This window comes from Brassica oleracea, chromosome C4 (genome assembly GCF_000695525.1).
Source record: "Brassica oleracea var. oleracea cultivar TO1000 chromosome C4, BOL, whole genome shotgun sequence".
Classification (NCBI taxonomy): Eukaryota; Viridiplantae; Streptophyta; class Magnoliopsida; order Brassicales; family Brassicaceae; genus Brassica; species Brassica oleracea.
In genome coordinates this window covers 14307489-14319844 of record NC_027751.1, presented here as the reverse complement: position 1 = coordinate 14319844, position 12356 = coordinate 14307489, and the positions used below count along the sequence as shown (strand labels likewise).

The 12356-nt window shown below is 29.2% G+C and overlaps 1 protein-coding gene and 1 long non-coding RNA gene across 2 annotated transcripts; one reads left to right on the top strand and one right to left on the bottom strand.

The window, feature by feature from the left end:
- Nucleotides 1–595: 595 nt before the first annotated feature.
- Nucleotides 596–2113, bottom strand: LOC106340683 (probable LRR receptor-like serine/threonine-protein kinase At2g28960). The gene is made up of 3 exons (XM_013779524.1): nt 2016–2113; nt 1159–1690; nt 596–1031 (listed from the first exon to the last, which is right to left on the bottom strand). The coding sequence occupies exons 1-3, from the start codon at nt 2101–2103 to the stop codon at nt 986–988; spliced, it is 666 nt and encodes a 221-aa protein (XP_013634978.1). The 5' UTR covers nt 2104–2113; the 3' UTR covers nt 596–985.
- An 8233-nt stretch (nt 2114–10346) lies between these two features.
- On the top strand, nt 10347–10949 carry LOC106341138. Its single transcript, XR_001269568.1, has 2 exons — nt 10347–10453; nt 10533–10949. It is a non-coding gene; the product is annotated as an uncharacterized LOC106341138 (long non-coding RNA).
- The last annotated feature ends 1407 nt before the right edge of the window (nt 10950–12356 follow it).

The window sequence follows — 12356 nt, the reverse complement described above, 5'->3', positions numbered from 1 at the left end:
GCTTGTATTTATAGTTTAAATCCTGCCGACAGACCGAGGAAATTCCGATGGAATTCCGACGCCAACGGCTAGTTCGTCGGAATTTTCTCGGAATTTTGTAAAATCCCCCAACGGCTCTGCAACGGCTATAATATTTCCTCGGAATTCATCGGTTTTTTCCGAGGAACACATATTTCCTCGGAATTTCCTCGGAATATTCCGACGGATTGATATTTCCTCTGAATTCCGTCGGTATATTCCGAGAAAATTCCGAGGAAACCAAATTTTGTGTTTCCTCGGAATTTCCTCGGAAATTCCTCGGGATATTCCGAGGATTTCATTTTCCGTCGGAATGTCCGTCAGAATATCGCTGTTTTCTTGTAGTGTTATTAGAGTAGCTACACTTCAGACCTTCCCATTTTAAAACTTCAGGAACGCACGGATCTCCCTGCCAACTTATCATGTTTAATCCATAAATAGCTTCGATATTCTTCATAGCAGTGACTGACTGACATAGAAGCATAAAGAGCCAGTCAAAATTTAGCATGCACGATAACTGACTTTTTTAATCATGCTAGACATTCTATATAGAGGATCGATAGTGACATACCATCGTTTTGATTCGTCTCAGCAAATGGAAATTCCAAAACATCGAATGCCTCAATAGCATTAATCAGTGGTGGAAGAGTTGATCTTTGAGTTTGTACGAGGTCCAAGTCGCAGGAGTTTATGCATTTCTGTGGCGATATGTTGTATATTGTTTCCGATTGTAACACTTTAGGAGTATAAGCTTTGCGTATAACAGTTCCATCCAACAAAATGTCAAATTCCCTAGTATCATTTGCTTTTAAGACTTGGATATCGGCAAAATGAAAGTATACATTAATTTTTTCACTTTTTTCCTTCGGAGACGCGTAAAAGAATAGTGGGCTGCTCGAATTCCTAGGAGTAATTCAAAAGGATTAAAGGATGTTACGTTGAGAGTTGTGTTTACATCTGTTTCAAATCAGTTATACCGATCCCATATGCGATCAAGGACATCATCGGGATATCTGGAAAACGGTTTAGCCATGCAAATTAAATAGCTTACTCATGATGAACAAATAAAAAGTATATCATAAATGCAAACTGTCAGTAATATTCTTGGGATATAGAATGGCTGAAGCTGACATTACATACCGTATATAACCGAATGTATCGCTTGTATATGTCCGCCTAAAAATTAGGTCCAAGGGACCGAATTGCGTCATGTAAGAGTCATTTCTTAATGGTCGTAGTTCCAAGGTTGATATCATTGGTATAGTTTCTCCCGTCTCGACACGACAAATCTGCAATAAGTTTGACTTTGACATGTATATGATTTCACGATAACTTTCGGATCCCACAACCACTGAAGTCCACATATTTGGCCCTATGTGCATATGAAATCTAGGAGATATATTAAGGCCATCATAATTTCCATATGAGAACCCAGCCCTAATTAGATTGCTGATTCCCTTGTTTACTGTCAGATTATAACAGTTTCGGACTCCATCTGGAAAATATCTCAGATCCTTGAACTGCTTGTAGGTATAGCTGATCTCATCATCCCCAACTTCACCGCGCTTACCGCTTTGGATGAAGTCGGCATCAGATGAGAATATTAATCCGGTTACAGGGTCGGTATAAGGAGACTCACTAGGGGATAAACCACAGTCCAAACTGATAAATCCTGGCGAATCACAAAATTTTAGTGAAAATAATGTTTTTTTTTATTTTCAAAAATATATAAAGCTCAAGGAAAACAATAAGAAAATACTGAAAAGAAGATATAAGTTCCAATTGTAACCAAATCTCAGCGTCTATAGTCTATATATAGCCTTCTTGTGATTTTGTACAATGACCATATTCTTACAACTCGAAAAAGTTCGATCAGTGAACTCGATAAAACAGAACAACAACATGGTTAATTAATAATTACTTATCCTTCCTAATTTATGTGTCAAAAAGTGAACATGACACAACTAAAATATGTTAAACATATATTAGAAGACTACCTTGTTGATCAGGTTGAGCTTGAACAAGATGTATAATAACAAAAGCCCCGAAGCTCCACGCCAGCAACAGTTTGCGATGGTATTCCATATTCAAGTTGTCTTACAAACTTTCGATGCGAAATAGTATGTGAAGTATATGAGAGAATTATATACTATTTTTCCAATACAAAGAAATACCTTTTTTTTTTAAAGAAATACGTCTATATGTTGGTGAGGAAAGTTCTAACAAAAACATATACATTTTATATTACAATTTGTGAAAAGGTTAATATTAAATCAAAGCATCTGATGTTATCTATTTTTTAAACAATGTAAAACTTGCCAAGTTGATCTAATGTCAAAGCTTAATAACTATCTAATAATTCCACCAACGAGTTTTATTTTATAACCACTAGGTATTTTGACATATTTAGTTGACCTTTATCATTATCCATACAAAGATACAGTATAAAATGGTCTTGGAAAATAAACTAGGATCAGCATCCTCTATATGTACCTTGAGAGATGATGGCATACATGTAACAATTCCATATATATTAAAAAAAGCATTTGTCATTAATGTGTTAACACTATATTCACCACGTGGCAGTTTCAAATCAATTTCAATTTGAGTATGTTGACGTGTCCCCCTCACAATCATTTAACAATTAATGCATTCACTTACTAATTTTTTTTAATTTCACCGCATACAATTTAATGTGTTCACACTAATTTTTTTTTTAATCAGTTCATTTTTAGCTCCTGTATTTTTTAACATTTGTATTAGTGAATTGAAATTATATTCGTACAACTACGAATAATATCATTTTGAAAGAAAGAAAATATAAAATCATAAGATTCGCATCAACTAAAATGGTGGAATGATAGTGTTTTTTTTCTTAAATTGAAAGTTTTGTATCTTGCCGAACTTAGCCATGATCGAGGCTTTTGTACACGAAGACAATAAATAAATGTGTTTGATTATGAATTAAGGAAAGTGAGATAAAAACACCACACAAAAAATCGGATCTTTAGTTTAGCCAAATATTACTTTTCTTTAAGGAGTTTTTATATCATACCAAGAATTAGAATCATAATCAGATTGCTAAAAAAAACAGAAATCAAAAAAGTTTTAAAAGAAAATAATTCATGTAAATTCATGTGCCGAGTGAAATCGATTGAAAAATAGAATTCATGTGCCGAGTGAAGAGATCACATTATTTTCCATGCAACTCTAACACTTTTCACTCAATTTTATTGTGTTTTTATTATATTTACCAAAAATATTTTTATAAGAAAATACATGTTATTGGTTATAAACTGCGTCAATTTTGCAACATGCCCAACAATATTGACACGACGCCCAATAATTTTATTGGTATTCTTATAGTATGGTCCAATAGTTATGTATGTTAGAATATTTGGTCTTACATTATTCAAAATTTAATATTTTATATAATTTTATTTTTGGATTTTGAAGTTTTAAGTATATTTGAATTTTTGTTAAAAATACACAATTAAAATAGGTACTCGAACTCGAATCCCCTGCAATGATTCGAACCAAATCCAAACCAAATTTTGGAAATATCCGAATACGATTTAAATTTCTAACTCTAAAAATCCAAAATTCGAATAAATCAACTGAATCCGAACGGATATATGAATGTTCATCCCCGTAAAAAACTATACAACTAATCCCTTAGTACAACATAAAATAAATAATCTAATAAAGTATTTCACTCGGCGCACCGCGCGGATTACTACCCGGCCAGTAAAATAATATAAAACTTACTTACTTCTATATTCTGCAATGTGTTGATTTTTTTTTTTTTTGAACAACTCAATGTGTTGATTCTTAGTAGAAATCCCGGTTTAAACCTGTACATACTCCAAACCATAGACCATAATGTAATATGACTCTCCTTCAAATGTCACTCGATCCTACAATTTTTGAAGTTTCACCCTCTAGCCTTCGATATCTAGGATCCTGTCAAGTTTTTTCTCTCTCATTTGCTTTGCAACAATAAAAAGAGCTCCCCAAATAACAGAGAAATTTCTAAGACAACGTAGCTATTCTTAAGATTCTTGTAGTGAGTATAATTCATCAGAGAAGAAAGACTGGGTTATTTTGAAGGGAAGTAAAAAGTGAGAAGCCTAGGTGTTTGGATGTCTACTCGGGTTTGGTTCAGGTTCAGTCAAGTTTGTTCGGATATTCTTAAAGTTCAGATTTTGGTTTATTTATGTTAGATTCGATTTTTTGTTCAAATTCATTCTTTGGATTATTTTGGTTTGAATTTTCGGATTGGGTTCGATTCAGATTTTCATATTCGGTTTGATTTTTTGGATTTTTTTGATATTGGCTAAATGACCAGAGTCTGTGGTGATTTAGAAAATATTGTTGGGAGCAAGCAGAGATTGACAAAAAGTGATCGTGATAGATCTAGACAGGAAGCTTACTGGGATTAATAGCCTTGCTCTTTGGGAAAAGCATGTTACACACTTAATTTTTCATTTATGTAACACGGAAATACAGAAATAAAAGTTTTAAAATTTAAATTATACTTAAAAAGAAAATTTTGTTAATGGTAAATTTTATTATTTGTTTACAATATTTAATTTTAAATTTTAATGTAATTATATTTAAAAATTAAGAAAAAATAAATAATTATTTATTTAAATTTATATTTGATAATATATAAATATATGTATATATTTAAAATTATAATCTTGGAAAGATTTTTATCAAATGTTTTGGTTGAAATATATTAAATCAAATTCTATAAAATTAAGAGAGACTTTTGTTAGGTATATAATTATCAAAGCGAAAAATAAAATAATATTTATTTTTTTATATTAAAAAGAAACTAATGATATCAAAATTAGAAAATTACAATTTTTTTAAAAAAATGTATAAAATTTTTAAGAATTGTTTAGTTGTAAAATTATATAATTACAAAAATATAATTACATAATATTTTGAAAATTGTAGATTATATTTCTATTTTTTGTAATATTATTTATTTTTTATATTAATGATGATCTATAAGTTATTACTATATTAAAAAAAAACTTACCAAAAATATAAATCAACATTAAATGCAAAATGTTCATGACACAATTTACTTCAAGCTATGCCATCATTATTAATTAGTATACCATGTCATCATTATTAGTATGCAATGTCATTATTTTTCTTTCAAAATCAATGTGCTGATGACGCATGTCAAATTACTTTTCAAATAATGTCTAGGGATATGTAATTTTCTGCACATACGTAAAAATAGTATAAATATTTGCATGTTACCTAACGATTTTTTTTTCATAGCCTTACATTGTTCAATTACTTTCCTGCCCTGATTTCAATTGCTTACGAAAACAATAAAACAAACAAACTTGAGAATCAAAGTGGATTTGTGGTCTCTGTGGATTCAATCTCGATCTTTAGTTCTGTAATTTGTTGTGTACTTATAGTATTGAATTTATGGTTAAAACTCCGAGTAATTAAAAACCTCCAAAGTAATTGTATATCAGTGTTTTAATCTCTAGTAGTTCTATTAATGTAAAACAATGTCGTTAAATATTTATTTAACCATTATTTATTTAAAGCCTAATAATTAGTCATCATATAATCTCCCATCGCATTGTCTGATTTTGGTTAGTGACAATTTTTTTCACATCACTATCATTATATGGATACAGAATCCAGATGCATCTTCCATTCATATCGATTTGGGTTTTTCTGCACCATATTTTGATCTGATTATGGCGAATGAGAGTCATCAGTAAAACGTTGTCTAATTTTGAAACACACTTTTTCACCCAATCTTCAACATCAGAGTCTTATTTACGTGTACGTTGCACGGAAGCTTCCTCGGATGTCCGCTTCCCGCTTCAGAACCGGAATCGGAATCGGAATCGGAACCTTGTGGAAACTTAAGGAATCTCGATTCCAAAGCGCTTCTAAAATATCTTATTTAAAAACACGTTGGAAACTTAACATTCCGTTTTGGAATCACGCTTCCATTTAAAAATCACAATTTCATAAATAAATAAAAATATAAAATCATTTTTAGTTTTATATAAAGTCTAAAATTTAATAGTAATAAAATAGAGAATAGAAATATACAAGTATTCAAACTAATACTACAAATTATCTTTATGCATTTACATTTTTTTATTAGAGATATAGCATATATATTCAAATATAGTGTGTCAATTATTTATGAAATATTAAAAATAATTAATATATTAATTTCTTATAAACTTAATTTTATCTGTATTGTCACAGTTTTATTATGAAATCATTTAAAAATTATAAATGAATAAATGCTTTATTTTTAATTTGAATCATATAATTTTTAGTCATAAATTTAATATATTTAATATATATATGGATATACGCTTTCAACACATACCCGCTTCCTAATTTTTTTTAAAAATCTCGCTTCTGCACTTCTCTACGATTCCGCTTCCGCGTACCCGCTTCTGATCCCATGTAACATAGATGTAACTCCTTCGAATGTTATTTTCAACAATTCTGAAAACCTAATGTTGAGAATTAGGTCTGGACACGGATCGGATATTCGAGTTTTTGAGGGTATTTGTGATTTGCTTCATATACCGCAGATATCTAATTTTTCGATTTGCTTTTCTTCGGAAAAATACGGATATTCGGAAAAACGGATATCCAGAAAATAAAAAGATATTTACAGATATTTACGAATACTTACGGATATCTCATATGTTTTGATTAATGCAAATAATCTTAAAATTTTGATACAAATTTGTTTTGTAAAATAATTTTTTGCATGATATATAAGATAAAAATTAAAAGATATAGCGAATATACACATTTTATAAAATTTTTAAACTTAGTTAACAATTATAATAAGACATAACTTAAGAAAAAAATTATAATTGTCATAAATTTTTTCATTTCCTTTTATGTAATATTTTTATATAAGTAATAATGTGAATAGAATTTGTCAAATCATATGTTAGAATAACAATTATATAATTTTATACATTTAAAACTCTAAATATAATCAAGATATACATGTCTTTATATATTACCGGATCGGATCGGATATCCGCTTCCCAAAATTTTAATATTTGTGATATGATTTGATTTTAACGAATATTGATTTTTATTATTTGCTTTGTTTCGAATGCATTTCATATCACACTTTAGAAGCAGAGAAATTCGTAAATTACTCTCTAGTTTTGAAGCAATTTGTAGAGATCTATTTTCAAAATAACAAATCCTTTATATATTAAAACGCAAATCGATTGGCGAATCAAATATTGACATGTGGCAAAATAAAAAATCAGAAACAATTACCAATTTGGGGAAATTACCACAAATACCACGTTCATAATACCACTTTTCATGTCTACACTAATCACTTTTACCTTCACTTTTAATGGATAGTAAAAACACTTATACCCCTAATGTCAACTAATCTAGACGTAGGGTTTAGAGTTGAGGGGTGGGTAGGGTTTTTGGAATGTGAAATTTAAGATTCTAAATATAAAAATAAATACTTAAAAATATATAAAAAATTTTTAAAAATAGTTTCAAACATAATTTTTAATTTTCAAAAAGAAATTTTGAAAATAAATAAAAATAAATTTTGAAAATAAAAATTACAAAAAAAAAATTATAAAAAAGTTCTAATTTGAAAAGGTATATTTCGAAAACATAAAAAAAAATAGTTTTTCATTTTTTATTATTTTGATTTTTTATTTATTTAAATAATGATTTATTATATATATAGATAACAAGGATATAAGAGTCTTTTGTCACTTAGTGAATAAGGTATTTTTGAAAATGTCTCTTTAGTGATGGTAAAGATGAAAAGTGGTACAATGAAAGTGGTAAACATAAAATTTCCTTTTAAATTTGTTTTCCTCATCCCCTATTTATTCTCCAACTTCTAATCTTCAACTACCAGAAAACAGCCGATTGAATTTTTTTTTTTCATCTCATATTTTCTGATTTCAACCATATAAATTATTGTAAAGAATAGATATAATTTAAATAATATAAAGATCATCACGTCACGGATACTTAAAAACTAAAAATGATGTATTTAACACCATATTCATAAGATCAAATTAAAACTAATGAAGAATTAGCACCACACTAACACACCACACACACATATATATATATATTTACCTCTCGATTAGCTTAGATTTTATTTCACTTCCTCTATAAAACTTAAAGATCATATTATATGTTTATAATTTAACTACTCACGTGCATATATAACAAAATGACTAATTGTATTAGAATTTATATGTAATCATCATCATTATTTCTGTGCACAAAAAGATAAATACAAACTACTATAGAATAATTTAAATATAAAGGAGACAAGTTTGAAATGAATGAAAAATGAACAGCATAATTTCTTACGGTCATATTTATTCAGCTTTCTTTTTTTTTGGTTTAAAATTATTTAGTTTTAAACCAGCTTTCTTCAATGTTAGATATCTTACCCACGTTCTTGTTTAATCCAAAAACCTAACTTCCTTTTTTTCTCAACTAACCACTACCACACACAAGGGATGAAATTGATAATTCCCTTTCATTCTAATCGTTTCATCTGCTATATATCTTTTAGTTTAACAGTTTTCTTATATTTTTTCTCCTTCTCCATCATTTCATATCTTTCTCATTTTTTCTTTTGAGTTTTCAGTGAAGCAAAATAACTGATACAAGTTTATGATATCTACTTATAATGATTATTCTCTTCTTCTCAAAATAAATAATCTCTTGACTCTTACTGTATATTTTAGGTTGAATATCCCATTGGAATAGATTTTTATCTCTCAGCTTATTTTTTCAAAAAAAAAGAAAGAAAAATATTAGAGCTCTGCTATCCCGCATTTTAATATCCCAAACATAGATGTTAAGCTGTCCTGGACGAAAGTCTTCTTTGTGAATGAAAAGGTACTTATATTTGAATTAAAGTTATAATTTCTAAAAGGTGTTGTAGATTAATGAGATAATGTTTGCATAATTTTAATTTGATAGGGAAATAAAGACTTAGGGAACTCGTGTGATAAGAGAAACCAGAAAGACTCACGTCTAATGTCTAGAAAAAGATATATCTTGGTAAGACTAATTTTTATGTGTTTTTAGTTTTATAGAAATATGTTGGTATTATCTTTTTTTTTTGCTTTCCGATAAATATATACATTTTTTATTTTTTTATTTTATTTATATATATATATATATATATATATAGTGTTCCCAAATTTGTAGCTTTTTAGAACAAAAATGTTATAACAATGAAAATGAAGAAAAGTAAAAGATACAACCAAAAAAATAAAAATAAGAGAAGGAAAAGACTCTCAAAAGATACTAATGCCAATTATCTAAAAAAATTAAAGTTGAAACTATAACTGTCCTTAAGCATTATAAAAGATGTTCTTTCCTTAAATTTGTTTTTCATACGTAATGTATTTTTGTTTGGTTTTGGAAAAGAGATTAATATTTTAAATTTTTCTTGGAATTTTGTAAGATATAATCAGCAAACTTCTATTTTTAATTTAAAACAACATCTTTCATTGTAAATATTTTAGCTTATATAAATAATGTATGTGCATAGCACGGGAAATCATACTAATTTATTTATAAAGTGATCATTATTTTTTAATATCCCTTAATTTTATATTCAAACAAAATTACATTTTAGTTTATATTTAAAAATCAATACTATTAAAACAGAAAGCTTTTTTTAGGTACCCTTGTGTTTCAACAATATTTACAATTCTCTGCCACTGGCTTAATTTAAAACCAATGTTTTTATTTAATTATAGTTAATATATTAATAACCTCTATTAATTAATACATAATAAACGGTACATTGAAATTCCTCGATGGCGATGGCTATGGTGATGGCGATGTAATACCCGTACTCTCCAAAATAAAATAATAAATAATAATCGTGAAATCTCTATTTATTAATCCTCATAAATCGTCTGCACATATCATAAATCCGACAAATAGTCATAAATCCAAATAATGGAATAAATCCAGAAAAATACGATAAAACCATAAAACCCGCAAGTCTGAAATGGAAAGAAGTAAACGCCCAAAAACCCCAATCCGATAGTAATCACTCATGCTCGATAGTCACTCAGTGAGGTATGGGATGCTAAACCGCAAACCACTGACTCAGTACATAACACTACGACTATGTAGGCCTAGCTCTAGCATGAAACAAACACGGCACCTAATGCGCCACACATAACAACCAATGCGCTTATAGTACATATTTGGGTGTCTTGGTCATCTTTTTTGGTTTATGAATTTGTTCATCACAGATTTACGGTTTATATAATTTCAGGATTCTGTTGGTTTGGCTTTTAATTTAGATTTGGATATCTACTTTCTCCTTACCAGACATCACAAGTTTGTAATGTTAGTCGATTGGTGATGGTCTCAGGTTTAGATTAAATTTGTTAGAGCACAATAACAATATCTTATTCATTAACGGTTCTAATATGTTTGCATATGGCTTTCAGAGAATATGGATGTGAACTTCAAAGTGTCCTGAAGAATATAGGTGGTTGGGAGCTGCAGTCTGTTTCAAGAGGCGTGAATAAAGTTGCCTTTATGATTGCTAGGAGTGTTACGATGTTGACATATAATGTAGTCGTACGTTCCTCAAGGTGAACAGGTTTGGCTAAGGAATGTTGTAGCTGTGGATAGGTTGTGGAGTGAAGAGGTTAAAGATCCTATAGTGTGTTTTGGATCTTTCGACATGAATGAGCTTCAGGCTCTGTTTATGTCTTTATCTTCCATATTGTTTTTGGTTGGTTTTGGTTTTGTACGATACTGTGGTTCCTATTGCAATTCATTCTCAGAGTTTTAAAAAAAAAAAAATAGAACTATTTGTATTTTTGTATTAAGGTTTAGTGGTGAAAGGTTTCTATCTTCGAGATTACCTGGTTACAAATCAAAGAGTTGGAATTTGATTCTATAGTCTTTACCACGAAGTGCATAAATGGGAAACAAGGCTGGTATTTTGTTTATAAAAATTGTGACACTCAACAAATATTCATCAAAGATTTTCTTTTCATTAACCATTGTAAGGGTGCTCTGTTTTAGGGTCTAAGTATTAAACGACTATTGAAATCTTTAATATTAAAACTCAAATATTGTTTTAACATAGATTATGGAAACTTAACAAATATGTAACAACTTCAAAACAATTCTCTAAATTCTCACTATCCACTAAATATTTCCAGTATATAAAAACATATTTACATAGTAATATATTGATGGTATTGATTTATAAACTCAGTGAAATATAATTAAAAAATCATATTTACAAACATCAAAATACTTAGAATATATTTATTAAGTGAATATTTGCAATAGTTTTAATATGACCAGTCATAATACTTTCGTCTATTTAAAAACTAGCATTAAAAAGTTTAAAATAGTTATTTACTAAATACAAGACAAATTATACAAAAAAATTTAGGCTTTGACATATTAGTCGAGGACCGAAAACCTAACTGAAACAGAACAAAAAAAAAAAAACAAAAAGAAAACGCAACCAAAATCGAATAAATGTTCACATATATCTGAATGGTTACTATATCTCAGACACCACAATTCGAACCAAACCGAGAACCAAATATTTAAAATATAACTAATATACCTAAAAAATATGCTTTGTATTCAGTTTCGTATTATCAAATATAGGTAGAGTTCCTTATATATGAGAAGGGAATGGACGAAGGTTTTCTAACTTCTAATATGGGACAAAATAAAATGAAAAGGGGATTTTGAGTTTTAATTAAAAAAAAAACAAATGGGCTTTCCCATATTGGGTCACGGTCGTTACAGGCGACTTCTTTGGGATCTCTGGATTTTGGTTTCAATTTATGGTGAATCTCAATCTATACGGTTTCGATGTCAGTTCTTTCTGTAAGCATCGATGAGGTTTTTTTTTTCCTGGTGTTGATGGGTGTATGGGTCTAATGGGTGATTTCGGAACAATCTTCTTCGATTCCACTCCAGTCTGGTTTAATTTAGGACAAAACAGAGTTCCAAGGATATGCTATCTGACTGCTCATTGAATGGAGTTTGTTGGAAAGAGAAGGTATGCAATATGGTTTTGGATGGTTGGTATTTTCTGGGGATGACAGAAGAAAACGGACAAACATATAGATCGTGTGATTGCTTCTGGGATCCAACGGTACACAACTTTGAGAAATTCTCGATTGAAAAAGAGGATACATCAGGTAGGAGTAGTGGGCTTGGAGTTACAGCCGGTTACTGAAACTCATAGATGGGATTTTGGGTGTCTTGGTCATCTTTTTTGGTTTATGAATTTG

What these genes read in the sequence shown, in the direction of transcription:
- LOC106340683 (XM_013779524.1), bottom strand. Translation starts at nt 2,103, where the DNA reads ATGGAATACCATCGCAAACTGTTGCTGGCGTGGAGCTTCGGGGCTTTT. An exon ending in AGCTCAACCTGATCAACAAG is followed by an intron (nt 1,691 to 2,015) that starts GTAGTCTTCTAA and finishes GTGATTCGCCAG; the next exon opens with GATTTATCAGTTTGGACTGT. An exon ending in GATACATTCGGTTATATACG is followed by an intron (nt 1,032 to 1,158) that starts GTATGTAATGTC and finishes ACCGTTTTCCAG; the next exon opens with ATATCCCGATGATGTCCTTG.